At 48.2% G+C, this 19,383-nt stretch overlaps 1 protein-coding gene across 1 annotated transcript in view; it reads right to left on the bottom strand.

The window, feature by feature from the left end:
- Positions 1–18,977, bottom strand: part of LOC120383015 (butyrophilin subfamily 1 member A1-like) — a 48,340-nt gene extending 29,363 nt beyond the window's left edge. The window contains exons 1-3 of the mRNA XM_039500611.1: positions 18,886–18,977; positions 4,925–5,041; positions 1,235–1,582 (exon numbers count right to left, since the gene is read on the bottom strand). Coding sequence (XP_039356545.1) covers positions 1,235–1,582; positions 4,925–5,030 — 454 coding nt within the window. The 5' untranslated portion in view covers positions 5,031–5,041; positions 18,886–18,977. The remainder of the gene's footprint in view (positions 1–1,234; positions 1,583–4,924; positions 5,042–18,885) is intronic.
- Between the last annotated feature and the right edge of the window lie 406 nt (positions 18,978–19,383).

Consider the following 19,383-nt stretch of genomic DNA (forward strand, 5'->3'; position numbering starts at 1 on the left):
GTTGGTGCTGTTTGTAAAGTATTTGCTATGTGGATGTCATGATAAGATTGTGTCTAGATTTGTGAGGAGTCTCAGTTAACCCTGTTTCCTGGAGTGGAAGGAGTTACCCTGCTGCGCTCCAGTTCGTGCCTGTTCTTGGCTGGAGCCGCTCTGCAGAGCAGACTCCATCTCAGCCACAAGGGGTCTATAGTTACATATTAGTGCCCACAAACTACTTGCCAATGCAGAAGTAAGGCTGCCCAGCAGGGCTTTGTGCATTTCCAGAGAGCAGCTAAACTTAAACTCCTGAAACCCAAGACATACAAAGTAAAGGCACACATCACCCCAGCCCTGCAACCTTAACTCTGCCTCCTGGGCTGGCAATAAGTGCTGGGAACAGTTCAGTGAGGGTGGTTCCATAATACACAGGCGTGACGGAGACTGTGTTTGGAGTCGCTGTAGTGACTGGGGAAGGGATTAATTCAAGCAGGCTGGCAAAGCTGTCACTGTGATGTAAGGAGAGGTGCATGTACCTTGAGGGATCATTACATGTGTCATTTCAGTGCTGAGGTCTGTAGGCTGTGTCAATAGAAGTGCACAGAGGTGTCTTCTTGCCATGGGGACTGTCAGCTGTCTGGTGTTCACTGCATCTGACCTAAACCTCATGTCCTTGTTACAGACCTAGCTACACATGTGCCTTGCTGGTCTCTCTGGCAGCACCTTCAGGTGTCAGGTCTCCTGCTTTCCCCTGTCCTGGGGGGTAGGAGAATTCCTCAATTCTCCCATTCTTATACCAGGTGCTGGGCTACAGGACTCTGTGTATCAACCACTGTTACCCTGTGGGTGCCAGACACAAGACGAGAATCAATCCGAGCAGGTGACATCAGCATGGGGAGGATCAGCCATTGTCTGGCCCCAGGTGTGCACAAAAAATCTGTAGTAACCACAACATGCCAATATCACCTAACTTGTTAGGGGTGTTTGTGTATCTCATTAATTCCTTGCTCTAATGACCTCAAATTTAGCCCACTAATCCTGTCCCAGACTCCAATGTGTCAGGGCAATTTTCAAAACAATCTGAGTATGTGTGTGGATTTTAGAGCCCTTAGACAAAACAGCTGTTAAACAGTGAACTAGAAGAAACCTTAAACCAGAGTAGAGTTACTGCCCCACTGTGAAACAAATCAGGTGTCATCTCACAATGACCCCTAATTACCCTTTTGAAGACATCAAAGTATCAGAAGAAGTCACTGACCTGCCACCTGCAATTCCAATAAAGCATCTTCATAAAAGACACTGGACTGAAAAAAACACTTATACGGCCCATCGTCGGAGGGTCGGATATCACGTATTCTCAGAGAAACTCTCCCATTGGCGATGTCGTCTCTCAAGAGCTCAGTTCTTCCTTGATATTCCGGCATCTGCTCTCCGTACTGATCCTGCCCATCACGGTACAAGTGCACGACTTCAGAGTACTGAGATCGTAACCATCTCACCTCCATGTTCTCAGCACTCATCCTAGGTGAGAGGTGGCAGGGCAGGACGGCCTCCCCACCTAGGGAGGCAGTGACTGGATGGTCAGGTCCAGTCACTGTGAACTGTGCTGTGAAATGAGTCAGGGGAAAAAGAAAATTAAAGTGGAGAGGAACCAAGACACACAGGAATGTGAGTGCAGCAGGATGCGTATTGCCAAGTCAGGCCCCCCACCCAAATCATGAGATTGGCTTAAAAATAAAGAGATTTTTGAAAAAATCATAAAATTGGGGTTGTTCTTTGCCTTCTGATTTCTGAACCTTTAAAGTTGTCTTGGGTCACATTTCCAAGCATTTATCTGTAACCACAAGGGACAGAAACTTCCTTTATAACAAAATGAAAGCTGAGATTCTCACCTAATCACAGGCTTCCAGGAGCTGTGGCTTTAAGAAACACATCAAATGTCATGAGACTTGTGATAAAGTTCTGCGAGCTGGTAACACTGGATAGGGAGGTCTACAGCTGGAGCTGGAGCTGTAATTTCCAGTGTGGGGAGACATGCACCCACTAGCTTTGATTGAGGTAGCATGAGAAAGTGTAGCCATGGTGATGTGAGCGGGTGGATGGGCTAGCTCTCCAGGTATGATCCTGCCCAGGGCCCTTGGTACATATTCAGGGAGGCTGCTTATGCCACTGTGGCTACTCTGCCATTTTTAGCACAACAGTTTGATCAGAGCTAGTGCAGGTATGTCTACCCCATCTGGAGACAGCAAGGAGCAACATCTTACATATTAAAGGCTTTGACAGTGCTAACTAATGGCTTCATGGTGAGGGAAGGGGAGGGAGAGCTGGAATGTTGTGGGGGAAGAGGGGCTACATGTTGTGAAGGATGGTGGGGCATGGGGTGGAGAAGGAGTCAGACTCAGCTGTTTTCTCTCACACTTACAGTCACTGTAAGAACCAAGGAACTGTTGAGATGCTGGGACATGGGCTGTGTCTCAGATTTCTCGCACCAGCCCTGTTAGCAACTACACACTGTAAACCCTTCAAAGCATAATCCCATTATCCCCATTGCACTGTAACAAAATGCACAGGCAGGGCGAGGAGTGCTGAGGAACGACATAGCAACCGTGTGGCCTAGTGGAGAGACCACTGGCCTGCTGGGTGATCTTGGGCAACTCTCGTCACTGCTCTATGCCTCAGTTTCCCCATTTTAAAATGGGTATAATGAATAAAGTTCCTAGAACTCTACTGATGAAAAGCACTATATAAAGGTTAAGGCTTTGTGTTATTATTTAGCCACAGTCATGTATCAACTGCAAATCTAAGTGAGAACTACAACTGCCTAAATGACCATTAATGTCTACTACAAGGAGTCCTCTTTCTGTTCCAGAAAGTAGGAAAGACACTGACAAAAATCTTTGCTAATGCAGAATTAAGGTTCCCAGAGGTATCTCAGGTCCTTCCAGAAAACAGTTCAGCAAAACTCAGGGCTCTGAACACCAGCAAATGAAAAGTTAAAGTACAGGCCAAAGCAACCTTAACTCTACCCTCTCTGAGAGATGATCCAATACACCAGGGATCAGCAACCTTTGGCACACGGCTCACCAGGGTAAGCACCCTGGCAGGCTGGGCTAGTTTGTTTACCTGCCGCATCCGCAGGTTTGGCTGATTGCTGCTCCCACTGGCCTCAGTTTGCCGCTCCAGGCCAATGGGGGCAGCGGGAAGCAACAGCCAGCACATCCCTCGGCCTGCGCCGCTTCCCACACCCCCATTGGCCTGAAGCGGTGAAGCACGGCCAGTGGGAGCCATGATTGGCCGAACCTGCGGACGCGGCAGATAAACAAACCAGCCCAGCCCACCAGGGGGCTTACCCTGGCGAGCTGCATGCCAAAGATTGCCAATCCTTGCAATACACCCACTGCACACAGACCCGCACTCTGCCTGTGCAGATAGTGCACATCACTCAGGGATAAGGGCATATGACAACTGTAGCACAGAGTCAAACGCCTTCTCCTTGCTAAGGGAAAACTTGTTTTTAGGGGTCCTGCTCTGAACAGGAGCTACTGACCCTGTTCTACACTGAGCTACTGCTCAGGAACAGCCCCACACTTTAAAAGCCCCTTCACCCTCACTCCCAGGATTCCATCTAAGAACATAAGAACATAAGAACGGCCGTACCGGGTCAAACCAAAGGTCCATCTAGCCCAGTATCCTGTCTACCGACAGTGGCCAATGCCAGGTGCCCCAGAGGGAGTGAACCTAACAGGCAATGATCAAGTGATCTCTCTCCTGCCATCCATCTCCATCCTCTGACGAACAGAGGCTAGGGACACCGTTCCTTACCCATCCTGGCTAATAGCCATTTATGGACTTCACCACCATAAATTTATCCAGTTCTCTTTTAAACTCTGTTATAGTCCCAGCCTTCACAACCTCCTCAGGTAAGGAGTTCCACAAGTTGACTGTGCGCTGCGTGAGGAAGAACTTCCTTTTATTTGTTTTAAACCTGCTGCCTATTAATTTCATTTGGTGACCCCTAGTTCTTGTATTATGGGAATAAGTAAATAACTTTTCCTTATCCACTTTCTCCACATCACTCATGATTTTATATACCTCTATACTGGCACTATATGTTCGCTTACCCATCACTGAACACACAGACCCAGCTACGATGATGGGGAAACAGACCCCTGAGCCCTACTACTGACACAACTACACAGCTCAGTGCTGAAATGGGGGATACTAGATCCCTCAAGGTAGACATGCACCTCTCTCCTTTCCTCACATGCCTGGGGGAGCTCTGACCCAGATCACCTCACATCACAGCAACAGCTCCACCAAGCTGCTCCAGCTAATGTCTCCACCATTCAGTCCAGCTACACCTAACACAGTGACTGCAGCCGGATGCAGGCAGGTAATTCCCAGTGGCTAGTGCAAGCTCTGGGGAGGAGGCAGAGTTAAGGTTGTGTTGGCATGTGCTTTATCTCCGTATGTCCTGGTTTTCAGCAGTTTGCGTTTGCTGAATTCAATGCTCTCGAAGGGCAGATGAACCCCCCGGTAACCATGGCTCTGTGTCAATGAAGGTTATTGTCAGTGAATGTGCCAGGTGGCAGGAGGAGATGGGGTGGGAGGGGGACACTCCCACACTAGCAGGAAGGGGCAGAGAGGAGGCTGGTGCTAGATTAAAGCAAGGACCATAAGGGAAGTGGAAACACCAAATCCAGGGAGAAATCCAGGCCCCACTGAAGTCAATGGCAGGTTTCACCCAGGGGTTTGGCTGGCAGGAATCCACCAGACAGCGTTAGGAGGAGGGATATTCTGGGTGTGCCCTGAGCTGTGGGGGTGTCCAGTGGGGGTGACCCTGGAAGGGGTGACATGGTCCCTTCTCTCTGTATGTGTGAGGAGCTGCAGGGCAGCAGAGCTCTGTGAGAACAGGCAGCAAACCCAGCGAGGAGGCCGGAGCTCCTACCTGACACCAGCCTGTGAACCTGTAGAGTGAGGCAGAGAGCGACGTAGCCGGGCAGAGCAGAGCTCACCATGGAGCCCCAGGAGAACGAGGGAACCTTCCCCATCATCGTAGCTGGGTCTGGGCACAGAAGAAACAAACAAAATCAGACATGCAGTGACTGGCAGGGTTAGCCCACCCTGGTGTGCAATGCCTGGAGTTGGGAAGGGATTCTCCCCATAGCTCTAGTTTGCACTAGCTCCAAGCAGGGTCAAACATCATTGAGGTTAAAATGCCAGCAGTAGCTGGCAGCCCGTCTGCACTAGCGCTTGCTCCCTGGAGCTGCACCTGTGCTAAGGTTAATGGTTATTCCAGAATAAATCCATATGTGGACACTAATTTCAGAGTAAGAATGCCTTGTTTGTGTGTTAGCCCACCTCTGCAGTGCATTGGATAAATAGGAACAATGCAATTGTCTCTTGGAATAAGAGTGTTGTATAAATGTAGCTGTAACATAGGGTATGACTACACTTTCAGTTGACCCAGACTCTGAGACTTACTGCTGCAAGTCTTTTATTGCGGTGTGGATGTACCCATAGGGGCCCAAAGAGTCAAAGGTGTTAACATGACCCGGTCACTGTTCAACATTAAACAGTTAAAATGGGCTTGGATTTGGTACACAGAGACCTCAGCCTGCTTAGCACCATGGCAAATGCACCATAACAGATCCTTTCAATCTTTTATTAAAGATAATGAAAAAAGAAAAAAAACAGTTAAAGTATTTGAAATATAAAATATTAAATTAGCCTTTCATTTAACAACATCCCTGGTTTCCCTTCCCTTTAGCTGGAAAGAGTTTTTAAAAGGAAAAAGCCTCTTATTTGACAGTCTCTTAGGCCTGGACAACTCTAGGAGTTTATACTGAACTTAGCAGCGTTAAACCGAATTAACCCTGCACCCGTCCACACAATGAAGCCCTTTATATTGGTATCTGTAATCCTCCCCAACGAGGGGAGTAGCGCTGAAATCGGTACTGCCATGTTGGATTATGGTTAGTGTGGCCACAATTCAATGGTATTGGCCTCCGGGCGCTATCCCACAGTGCACCATTGTGACTGATCTGGACAGCAATCTGAATTCGGATGCACTGGCCAGGTAGACAGGAAAAGCCCCACAAACTTTTGAATTTCGTTTTCTGTTTTCCCAGTGTGGAGAGCTGTTCAGCACAGGTGACCATGCAGAGCTCATCAGCACAGGTAACAATGCAGTCTCCTGAGAATCGAAAAAGAGCTCCAGCATGGACCGTACGGGAGGTACTGGATCTGATCGCTATATGGGGAGATGATTGCGTGCTAAATGAACTCTGTTCCAAAAGATTAAATGAAAAAACATTTGAAAAAAATCTCCAAGGCCATGATGGAGAGAGGCCAAAGCAGGGACTCAGTACAGTGCTGTGTGAAAGTTAAGGGGCTCAGACAAGCCCACCAGAAAACCAAAGAAGCAAACAGAAGGTCCAGGGCAGGGCCACAAACATGCCGCTTCTACGCTGAGCTGCATGCAATTCTAGGGGGGTTCGCCACCACTACCCCACCCCGTCCGTGGATTCCGAGGTGAGGGTGGTAATCTCAGCCATGCCTGAGGATTCTGCGGACGGGGAAGATGAGGAGGATGAGCTTGCAGAGAGCACACAGCACACCGTTCTCCCCAACAGCCAGGATCTTTTTCTCAGCCTGATGGAATTACCCTCCCAACCCTCCCAAGGCAGTATCCCAGACAATGAAGCCATGGAAAGGACCTCTGCTGAGTGTACCTTTGTAAATATAAAACATGGTTTAAAAGCTAGCGTTTTTTAATGATTAATTTGCCCTGAGGACTTGGGATGCATTCGCGGCCAGTACAGCTACTGGAAAAGTTCCTTAACGTGTCTGGGGATGGAGCGGAAATCCTCCAGGGACATCTCCATGAAGCTCTCCTGGAGGTACTCCAAAAGCCTTTGCAGAAGGTTTCTGGGCAGCACAGCCTTATTCCGTCCTCCATGGTAGGACACTTGACCACGCCACTTGACCATGCATGTAGCAAGTAATCTGGTATCATTGCATGACAAAGCCTGGCAGCGTATGGTCCTGGTGTGTGCTGGCATTCAAGTAACATCCATTCTTTATCTCACTGTGTTATCCTCAGGAGAGTAATATTGTTCATGGTAACCTGGTTGAAATACGGGAATTTAATTAAGGGGACAGAGATGGCTGTTCCTACTGGGCTGTTTGCCTGTGGCTGAAAAAAAATCCTTCCCTGCAGTTAGCCAAGTGTGGGGAGGAGAGGGAGGGTGATTGGCACTGAGCTTTTTCGCCTTTGGCTAGCAGAGATCTTCCCTGATACCAGCCACGTGGGGGGTGGGGGGTGGCTAGCAGGGATCTTCCATGATACCAGCCACGCTGTGGGAGGAGGGGTAAAGCGATCATCCCAGAGAATTGGATGTGGGGTGGAGGGAGAGTTTGGTTTCTGCTGCTGCACATTAACAGGAAAGACGCAGCACTCAACGGGCTTTGCTTGGTATTTGGGAAAGGAGGGCGCTGGATATATGAAGGCTGCAGAAGCCAAAAGACAATGGCTTACCGTGGCCGCATGCAAGCCGAATTCTGTTGCCCGGACCTGCGTCTGTGATCTCTAACACCAAAGCCGCAGGCACTCAATATTAAGATGCAAAATGCGACCTTGTACTGAAATCACATGTGCTATGTAATGTGAATAGCGTTGTTCACCATGAAAGAGTATAACCATTGTTCTGTAAAATGTATCTTTTTTAATACTTCTCTCCATTTTTTCCCCTCCCTCCTGCAGCTGCAAATTTTTCAAGCCTCCCTCCTCTGTCCCAAAGGCTATCTCAGATAAGATGGAAAAAAAAAAAAGGACGCGAGACAAAATGTTCTCTGAAATCATGGAAGTGACCCGCAATGAAAGAGCTCATCTGAATGAGTGGAAGGACGCAGTATCAACATACAGGAAAGATGCCAGTGAACGTGAGGATAGGAGGGACCAACGTGAGGAGAGGAGAGACAAACGTGAGGAGAGGTGGTGGTAGGAAGATCAGAGGAGGCATGATGCAATGCTGGGGCCACTGCGTGATCAAACTGACATGCTCTGGCATCTGGTGGAGCTTCAGGAACAGCAACAGGATCACAGAGTGCCGCTGCAGCCCCTGTATAACTGCCCTTCCGAAGTTCCATAGCCTCCCCACCTAGACGTGTAAGAACGCATCGGGGGAGGCTCCGTGCACCCGCCCACTCCATCCCAGAAGACAGCCCAACCAAAAGGCTGTCATTATTTTGAAATTTTTTAGTGGCCTTTTCCTTCCCTCCTATCCTCCTCCCAAACCACACCCGGGCTACCTTGTCAGTTCTCTCCCTCTTTTTAATAAATCAATTAATAAAGAATACATGATTTTTAAATGATAGTGACTATTTCCTTAGAAAGCAAGCTGTAATCAAAGGGGGAGGGTGGGTTGCTTACAGGGAATGAGTCAATCAAGGGGGCGGGTTTTCATCAAGGAGAAACAAACACAACAGTCACACTGTACCCTGGCCAGTGATGAAACTGGTTTTCAAAGCTTCTCTGATGCGCACCGCTTCCTGGTGTGCTCTTCTAATTGCCTTGGTGTCTGGCTGCGCGTAATCAGCGGCCAGATGATTTGCCTCAGCCTCCCACCCCACCATAAAGGTCTCCCCCTTACTCTCACAGAGATTGTGGAGCACACAGCAAACAGCAATAACAATGGGGATATTGGTTTGGCTGAGGTCTGAGCGAGTCAGCAATATCCACCAGCGTCCCTTTAAACGTCCAAATGCACATTCTACCACCATTCTGCACTTGCTCAGCCTGTAGTTGAACAGCTCCTGATTACTGTCCAGGCTGCCTGTGTATGGCTTCATGAGCCATGGCATCAAGGGATAGGCTGGGTCCCACAGAATAACGACAGGCATTTCAACATTCTCAACTGTTATTTTCTGGTCTGGGAAGTCATTCCCTTGCTGCAGCTGTTTAAACAGAGTAGTGTTCCTGAAGACGCGAGCATCATGAACCCTTCCCAGCCATCCCACGTTGATGTTGGTGAAACGTCCCTTGTGATCCACCAGTGCTTGCAACAGCATTGAAAAGTACACCTTGCGGTTTATGTACTGGGTGCCCTGGTGCTCCGGTGCCAAGATAGGGATATGGGTTCCATCTATCGCCCCACCACAGTTAGGGAATCCCATTGCAGCAAAGCCATCCACTATGACCTGCACATTTCCCAGAGTCACTACCTTTCATAGCAGCAGCTTAGTGATTGCTTTGGCTACTTGCATCACAGCAACCCCCACAGTAGATTTGCCCACTCCAAATTGATTCCTGACTGACCGGTAGCTGTCTGGCATTGCAAGCTTCCAGAGGGCTATCGCCACTCGCTTGTGAACTATGAGGGCTGCTCTCATCTTGGTATTCTGGCGCTTCAGGACAGGGGAAAGCAAGTCACAAAGTTCCATGAAAGTGCCCTTACGCATGTGAAAGTTTTGCAGCCACTGGGAACCTGCAACACTATACGGTCCCACCAGTCTGTGCTCATTTCCCGGGCCCAAAAATTGGCATTCAATGGCTAGAACCTGCCCCATTACCAGCAGGATCTCCAATGGGCTGGGGCCCACGGTTTGAGATAATTCTGTGTCCATGTCCTCATCACTCTCGTTGCCGCTCTGCTGTAGCCACCTCCTCCTCACCTGGTTTTGCAAGTCCTGGTTCAGCATAGACTGCACGAGAATGGGCGAGGTGTTTACAACATCCATGATTGCTGTCTTGAGCTGAGCAGGCTCCATGCTTGCCGTGGTATGGTGTCTGCACAGTTTACCCAGGAAAAAATGCACAAAACAGTTGTCTGCCACTGCTTTCATGGAGGGAGGGGTGAGGCTGTACCCAGAACCACCAACTACAATGTTTTTTGCCCCATCAGGCACTGGGATCTCAACCCAGAATTCCAATGGGTGGGGGAGACTGCAGGAACTATGAGATAGCTACCCACAGTGCAATGCTCCGGAAATCGACGCTAGCCTCGGTACATGGACGCACACCACCAAATTAATGTGCTTAGTGTGGCCGCATGCACTCGACTTTATACAATCCGTTTAAAAAAATGGTTTCTGTAAAATCGGAATTATCCCATAGTGTAGACATATCCTTAGATGGTAATAAATTATGGGAATAGAGATGGTGACCTGAAGAACAGCTCCATGTGTCTCAAAAGCTTCTCTCTCTCGCCAACAGAAGTTGATCCAATAAAAGATGTTACCTCTCCACTCCTGTTTCTAATATTGTGGGACCGACAGGGCTACATCTACATGGCATACATGTTAATAACTGCTTTGTGAGGAAAAGAGAAGTTACTGACACGGGCTGCTCTGTTGTTGAGAAAGTCCAGTCATATTTGCTAAGACCAAAAAACAAGTCACAAACACACAAAAAGGGGAGAGACAAGACCTGCAAAGAGAAAATGCAGCTTCTGTCTCTGGCGCTGACCCTCACTTGCAATTTTACCAGCACATGGTAGGACCTAGGTTCTGAAATCTGGCAACTTTTTCCCCAGCAGCAAGCTGTTTAGAGCATTGCTTTAAAAGGCACACAGCAGTGTTGCAAAATATGCTGTCTTGGTGGGCTGTCAGATTCTTATTAGACAGAAAGAAAAAAGGAGAGAAATAAGAAATTAAACATGAGGTAGGGAAGAAAACGGACATGTGGGGGCAGCCAGAGGGAGAGAGAAACTCAATCTCACATCTCAGGTGGCTTCAGCTGGAGCTAGTGGAGGCGGTGATGCCATCAGGGTCCCTCTCTCTAGCCAGGGCTGGTCAGGACATCTCTGGATTGAGGTGAGAAAGGTCTGGGATCCTAGGAGATGCTGACGGTGGCAGATATGATGGTGAAGCTCAGGCCAGTGGCCAATTTTTCTCCCCCCCAAAAATCTCTCTTTAAGCACTCTGTCACGGGGTGCTCCACTCACTCCTTGTCTGGCACCTCCTCCTGGTCACCCTGGGAATTAGGTCTTCGGCTAGGTCACTTTTCCTGTGTTACAGTCCTCCAGTGTCTGTCAGTCCCACAGTGACCAAGGATGCCTGTAACAGTCTCCACACCTATGTTCACCCCTTTTATAGTACAAGATTTATCATAACCCTAAGTATGCCTCATGAGGTATCATTTGAAAACTCATAATTTACTGATTTCTATTGTCCTGATTACTTACAATGTTTCTATGCATATTTTAAGTTAAGGCCTGGTCTACACTAGGCGTTTAAATCGGTTTTAGGAGCGTAAAACCGATTTAACGCCACAACTGTCCACACTAGGAGGCACCATATATCGATTTTAATGGCTCTTTAAACCGGTTTCTGTACTCCTCCCTAACGAGAGGAGTAACGCTAGTATCGGTATTAACATATCGGATTAGGGTTAGTGTGGACGCTGATCGACGGTATTGGCCTCCGGGAGGTATCCCACAGTGCACCACTGACCGCTCTGGACAGCATTCTCAACTCGGATGCACTGGCCAGGTAGACAGGAAAAGCCCCGCGAACTTTTGAAATTCATTTCCTGCTTCCCCAGCGTGGAGAACTCATCATCACAGGTGACCACGCACAGCTCATCAGCACAGTTAACAATGCAGTCTCCTGAGAATCGAAAAAGAGCCCCAGCATGGACCGCTCGGGAGGTACTGGATCTGATCGCTATATGGGGAGAGGATTCAGTGCTAACAGAACTGCGTTCCAAAAGACGAAATGAAAAAGTATTTGAAAGAATTTCTAAGGCTATGACGGATAAAGGCCACTGCAGGGACTCAGTGCAGTGCAGAGTGAAAGTTAAGGAGCTCAGACAAGCCTACCAGAAAACCAAAGAAGCAAACGGAAGGTCCGGGGCAGGTCGAAAAACATGCCGCTTCTATGCTGAGCTGCATGCAATTTTAGGGGGCTGCGCCACAAGTACCCCACCCTTGACCGTGGATTCCGAGGTGGGGGTTGTAATCTCTGCCATGTCTGAGGATTATGCAGACGGGGAAGATGAAGATGAAGAAGAAGAGGAAGACCTAGCAGAGAGCACACAGCAGTCCGTGACCCCCAGCAGCCAGGAGCTTTTTATCACCCTGACGGAATTACCCTGCTCCCAGCCCTCACAAGCAACTATTCCAGACAATGACGCCATGGAAGGAGCTCTGGTGAGTGTACCTTTGCAAATAGCAAACATTGTTTTTAAGCAAGCCTTTTTAATGATTGATTTGCCCTGAGGACTTGGGATGCATTCGCAACAGTATAGTTACTTAGAAAAGTTTGTTAACATGTCCGGGATTGAGAGAAAATCCTCCAGGGACATCTCGATGAAGCGCTCCTGTAGGTACTCCAGAAGCCTTTGCAGAAGGTTTCTGGGCAAGGCATCCTTGTTCCGCCCACCATGGTAGGACACTTTACCATGCCATGCATGTAGCAAGTAATCAGGTATCATTGCGTGGCAAAGCATAGCAGCGTATGGTCCCGGTGACTGCTGGCATTCAAGAAGCATCCGCTCTTTATCTTGTTCTGTTATCCTCAGCAAAGTGATATCGTTCAGGATAACCTGGTTAAAAATCAGGAATTTAAGTAAGGGGGGTGGCCATTTTTCTACTGGGTTCGTGGAATGCAGCAGCTTAAAAAAAACACTTTCCTGCACGTAGCGAAGCGGGGGGAGGGGAGGAGTGAAATGCTGATGATCTTTTCTGTTTGGTCACCGGCGATCTTCCCCAAGCTACCAGACACACAGTGGGTGGGGAGGAAGGTTGTTGATTAGCAGGAGCTAGCGTGGTATTAGCCATGCGTTGGGAGGGTAAATCACTGAGACAGTGGCTTACCATGGCCGCATGCAAGCTGAATTCTGATGCCTGGACCTGTGTCTGTGAGATCTGTAACTCCAGAGCTGCAAGCACTCACTATTAAGATGAAAAATGCGACCTTGTAGGGAAATCACATGTGCTAGGTGAATAGTGATGTTCACTGTGAAACAGTATAACCATTGTTCTGTAAAATGTATCTTTCTAAATATTTATCTCCCTCATGCAGCTGCAAATTTTCAACCATCCCTCCTCCATCCCAAAGGCTAGCACAGATAAGGCGGAGGAAAAGAAGACGCGAGATGAGATGTTCTCGGATATTATGGAAGTTACACGCAATGAAAGAGCTCATCTGAATGAGTGGAAGGACGTGGTTTCAAATTACAGGAAAGAGGCCAGTGAACGTGAGGACAGGAGGGACAACCGAGATGAGAGGTGGCGGCAGGAAGACCGGCAGGAAAATCAGCGGTTGCGGCAGGAAGATCAGCGGTGGCGGGATGCAACTCTGGGGCTGCTGCGTGATCAAACTGACATGCTCCGGCGTCTTGTGGAGCTTCAGGAACGGCAGCAGGATCACAGAGTGCCGCTGCAGCCCCTGTATAACCACCCTCCCCCCTCACCATGTTCCTTAGCCTCCTCACCCAGACGTGTAAGAACGTGTGGGGGGAGGCTCCGTGCACCCGCCCACTCCACCCCCGTGGACAGCCCAACCAGAAGGGTGTCGTTACTCTGAATTTTTTTTTAATGGCCTTCTCCATCCCTCCTATCCTCCTCCCAAAGCACACCCTTACTTCTCTCCCTCTTTTTGTAATGAATCAATAAAGAATTCATGCTTTTTAAATGAGATTGACTTTATTTGCATAAGTAAGCTGTACTCGAAGGGGGAGGGGGAGTTGCTTACAGGGACTGAGTCAATCAAGGGGGTTGGGTGTTCATCAACAAACACAGCAGTCACACTGTACCCTGGCCATTGATGAAGCTCGTTTTCAAAGCTTCTCTGATGCGCACCGCTTCCTGGTGTGCTCTTCTAATCTCCCTGGTGTCTGGCTGCGCGTAATCAGCGGCCAGGTGATTTGCCTCAGCCTCCCACCCCGCCATAAAGGTCTCCCCCTTACTCTCACAGAGATTGTGGAGAATACAGCAAGCAGCAATAACATAGGGGACATTGGTTTGGCTGAGGTCTGAGCGAGTCAGTAATGTGCGCCAGCACGCCTTTAAACGGCCAAATGCACATTCCACCACCATTCTGCACTTGCTCAGCCTGTAATTGAACAGATCCTGACCACTGTCCAGGCTGCCTGTGTATGGCTTCATGAGCCATGGCATCAAGGGGTAGGCTGGGTCCCCCAGGATAACGACAGGCATTTCAACATCCCCAACTGTTATTTTCTGGTCTGGGAAGTAATTCCCTTGCTGCAGCCGTTTAAACAGAGTAGTGCTTCTGAAGACGCGAGCGTCATGAACCCTCCCTGGCCATCCCACGTGGATGTTTGTGAAACGTCCCTTGTGATTCACCAGTGCTTGCAGCACCATTGAAAAGTACCCCTTCCGGTTTATGTACTGGGTGCCCTGGTGCTGCGGTGCCAAGATAGGGATATGGGTTCCATCTATCGCCCCCCCACAGTTAGGGAATCCCAGTGCAGCAAAGCCATCCACTATGACCTGCACGTTTCCCAGAGTCACAACCTTTCGTAGCAGCAGCTTAGTGATTGCTTTGGCTACTTGCATCACAGCAGCCCCCACAGTAGATTTTCCAACTCCAAATTGATTCCCGACTGACCGGTAGCTGTCTGGCGTTGCAAGCTTCCACAGGGCTATCGCCACTCGCTTCTCTACTGTGAGGGCTGCTCTCATCTTGGTATTATGGCGTTTCAGGGCAGGGGCAAGCAAGTCACAAAGTTCCATGAAAGTGCCCTTACGCATGCGAAAGTTTCGCAGCCACTGGGAATCGTCCCACACCTGCAACACAATGCGGTCCCACCAGTCAGTGCTTGTTTCCCGGGCCCAAAATCAGCGTTCAATGGATAGAATCTGCCCCATTACCATCAGGATCTCCAAAGCGCCGGGGCCCGCGGTTTGAGAGAATTCTGTGTCTACGTCCTCATCACTGTCATCGCCGCGCTGCCGTATCTGCCTCTTACTCGCCTCGGTTCGAAGGTCCTGGTTCAGCATATACTGCACAAGAGTGCGCGAGGTGTTTAAAACATCCACGATTGCGGTATTGAGCTGAGCAGGGTCCATGCTTGCTGTGCTATGGCGTCTGCACAGTTCACCAAGCAAAAAAGGTGCGAAACGGTTGTCTGCCGCTTTCAGGGAGGGAGGGAGGGGTGAGGCTGTACCCAGAACCACCCGCGAAAATGATTTTTGCCCCATCAGGCACTGGGATCTCAACCCGGAAATGCCAAGGGGCGGGGGAGGCTGCGGGAACTATGGGATAGCTACGGGATAGCTACCCACAGTGCAACGCTCCAGAAATCGACGCTAGCCTGGGACCATGGACGCACACCACCGATTTAATGTGTTTAGTGTGGCCGCGCGCACTCGATTTTATAAAATCTGTTTTACAAAACCGGTTTATGCAAATTCGGAATAGTCCCGTAGTGTAGACGTACCCTAAGATTCTACCGTATGATAAAAGCAGCAAAGAGTCCTGTTGCACCTTATAGACTAACAGACATATTGGAGCATGAGCTTTTGTGGGTGAATACCCACTTCGTCAGAGGCATATTCCAAATCTGGAGAGAGGTCACAAACTGGTTCTCCAATGACAAAAGGTAAGTTAGTGCCTCAGTCAGGTATCAACAAAATCAAACAGAACTTGGGGCATTTCCTCTCCCTTCTTATACAGTTTTTTCCTCTCTCTCCCATCCTCTCTACCCACGGCATTAACACCACCTGACAAGCAAAGGAAGCAGCACTGGACTAGGGGGAGTGATTCTGACTGAAAGGAATTCAGACAGTAAGACTGCTGGAATATGTGGTGAGAGAGACCTTTGCTTTGACTTCATTTAGTTTGTTAAACTATGTGTTAGTTGCATTTTACTTTTATTTTCTTGTAACCAATTCTGACTGTTATGCCTCATTACTTGTAACCACTCCATGCACCAATTTGATCAAATCTGGTCCAAGGATTCTCCCTACTGAGCTGTCGCTGCCTTGTTCTGTTATCTAAGTGCAGTGACATGGATATTAAAAACACAATGGTGGGCAAAGCTCTCACACACATATCTGGCAGCATTGCCAAGAATCCACAGAATAACAGGGTCTGGTCTGTAACCAGTCTCCTGGCAGTAACTCCTTCAGTGTGCCAGGCCCCAAGGACCCACACAGTTCTACTGGGGCAGTCCCATGGCCTCCAAGGCTCCAAGACTAGACCATCAGGCAGCAGCAATCTCTGTCTCTCTACGTGGCTCCCTGTAGTGAATCCAGTCCAGCCAGACTCCTGCAGGAGGTTTGTACTGGGCCCCTTCAAGGCTCAGAGGGCTCAGTGAGTAGTTATAGTGACACAGGCAGCCTTTGCAAATCAAGAGAACCATGTATTGGTCACCAGGTACGCAGAATCTGAAAGTCTTTGGGTTAGAAAGAGGGGCATAGGATATGGTTCCTCTGCGTGGAAGCCAGGCTGTCACCAGGCACATTGTTACCTGCCCTGTTTTCTTTGTCTCCCCATTCCAGCAGCGCTCTGTGTCTGCGTACCCCGCTCTTCCTAACCTAACCCTGACTCCTCTCCTCTGTGCTCTCCAGACACAGCCACGTTGTGCTCCCCTGTTCAGCTGCCCCTGCAGCGAGGTGTTAATATTGTGGTTGTTGTGGTTTCCATTATCTCTGTAGGGTTGGCCATTCCACTGTGTTGATTCCAGCCCAGAAAGTCCAAGCAGCATTATGTCTGAGATACCTACCTTCTTCTACCATGTCCCAGGGAGAAAAATCAATTCATTCCCCCAAAGGATAGTTCTGCCAAGGTGATAGATACAGAATCATAGATAGTTCATAAAAATATTACAAACAATTTCCACTTTAATGTCAAAGGAGAAAGAGATGTGACAAACTGAGAAAGCTCTTCAACCAGTGTCCCGGGAGTGTTCAAATCTCCTGCTACTTGGGACTCAGATGCATTCCAAGTTCAGATAAAACCACAGATGTTTTCCATAAATGCCAAAACCAATTTCCCATCCGCTTGGTGGCTTTTCTACCAGACAATTTCAAGATTCTTACAGCACAGACTTTCATTACTCAATGATATTGTTTTCACAACACAATTCAGAGCAGTTTCATATCATCCAAAAGAGAAGGCCCAAGGGAGGACACTAGCAGGGTGCACATGGGGAGTTTTCATGTGCCTCTGTGTTCTCCTGCCACCCCAATGCCTTGAGGGTTGAAACTGAGATGGAAACCTGCCACTATCCACTCATCTTCCAGAGAGTGAGGAGGGCTGTGAAACCACCTTCCTTCATAGGTCAGCCGACATGGCCACAGCCTTGGGGTGTCTTTACCCCTTGGTTGGGATAGGGAGTGACCCTTTGAGCATTTGGGATGCTCAGAATAGCGAAAATGCTCAGAGGCAGAAAAAGCACCTGTAAACTGTTACTGCAAAAATTTAGGCACCAAGTGATTGTAGGCACTGCAGGGTTTGGCCAAAGATGAGTGGGGTTTTGTGAATCCCAGTGTGTCCTGATTCTGGAATTTTTTTTAGGTACCTAAAATGACAGGTACCTAAGTGCTCTTATGAATCTAGCTGGTGGTAAGTAAGGGGAGCCACACATGGCCCAGAACGTTACATAAGGAAGCGATTCACTAACTACAGCTCCCATCAGGCAGCAAAACAGCAAGAGCAAATGAGTTCTACTGCAGAGTCCCAGGCTCTGCTAAATCCCAGTGAACCAGCAAAGGGGAAAACCTTCTTTCAATCTTCAGGCTATAAGCTCTGTGTGGCAGAGACTCTGCCTCACTGTGTGACTGGAATGGACTAAGCACACTGTGGTGTTACCAAAACCAAACACTTACTGATCATGCCAAGGCTAAAATTCCCCATTCTGGCACTTCAAGTGCAGAAGGTTGGGGGCCTCATGAAAGACCCCCTAAGCTTATATTTTACAAGCTTTAGGTTAAAACTCCAAGGTAGAGAGTCCTCTGCTTTGGACAGGTATCGCTGCCACCATCAAGTGATTTACACAAAATATTCAGGGAAGGGTCACTTGGAATCGCTATCTCCCCAAAATATTCCCGCAAGCCCTTCACCCCTTTTCCTGGGGAGGCTTGAGAATAAAATACCAACCAGTTGCCTCATCAAGGTGAGCACAGACAAACTTCTTTTTTTTTTTAGAAAGGACTTTGGAATCAAAGCATTCTTTAAAAAAAAAAGTAAATTTTATTATAAGAACAAAATAAAGAACCACTTCTGAAGAAAATCACGATGGTAATAGATTTTACAGAGTGCTAGAATTTAATATGCACAGAGAATTCCTCTCTGGGCTCAGCTTTGGTTTCCAAAAGAAAAAGATGAAAAAATCCTACAAAAGCACAGAGAATACACAAGGCCAATAAACAAATAGCCTAATCGCATCTATTTAAACCTTCTTTACCCTACTCACATTTCTGTGGTTTTAGATGGATTATTCCAGGTATGGTTTTAGGAGATTTTGTACCTGCTGGACTCTCGGAACTGAGAGGAAGCAAGACCCAGACTAAAACCAAAGACTGCTGAGAAAAGGAAACTGTTTTCCCTGATTTGAATGTATCTTTGATTTTCATTGAGTCTCAGCTCTCTGCCAACTACTCCCTTGTTTGTTTGTGGGTTTTTTCTAAGCTTCTTCAGGGAAACAGTTAACCCTTTACAGGTAAAGCAATTCAGAACAACAGCTAAGAAGGTCTTTATAGCTAAATAAATGGGCTGGTATACATAAAGGTTGCTACCTTCCCCCTATATTCATGACAGATCATCATGTGTGTGCGTTTCTGAAGCCAAATTTACACTCGAAGTGTGGGAGCAGCAGTTTTCCCCTGACAAATCTGGGAGAGGAGCCCTGTGACACTGACATCTCACCTGAGTGAGTGTGTGTGTATGAGGAAATATCAAACTACTCTGTAGTTCTAGGGACGGAAGCCCCCTTACCTGCCGAGTCCTGCAGGGACACTTCCAAGCAGCTTCAGGGTCCTTGGGAAGCTCTCAGTTTTTCTAGCATCCACAGCCATCCCCTAGGGAGTGTTCCTGCAAAACCTCCCTTTGCGAGGCGGTTTCATCCATTCAGCACAGGAGACACAGAGCCAAGGAGTTTGACTCCGTCCTGTTCATTTGTGCTGTTAATTTATTGCCTTTGTAACTGAATGGAATCACGGCCTGTTTCTGCTGCTCTCACCAGCTTCAGAAATGAAAGTAACTCAGTAGCTGAGAAGTTATGGTAACAGGAATCCTTGTCACATGCTGAGTAAAGTACAAGGATCAAAGTCCTCTTAAAGAAACATCCCCAGCAGTGCCAGGAAGTGACAGATTTTGAGCCGACCTACTCACTTTGGCAGGTGACAGTCAGCTCTGCTATTTCTCCTGCTTTGAGAATCAGTAAAATAAAATAAAAATGCATGTAAAGGCACCGTCCTCCAAGGCTTCCATCTC

This window comes from Mauremys reevesii, linkage group 15 (genome assembly GCF_016161935.1).
Source record: "Mauremys reevesii isolate NIE-2019 linkage group 15, ASM1616193v1, whole genome shotgun sequence".
Lineage (NCBI taxonomy): Eukaryota > Metazoa > Chordata > Testudines > Geoemydidae > Mauremys > Mauremys reevesii.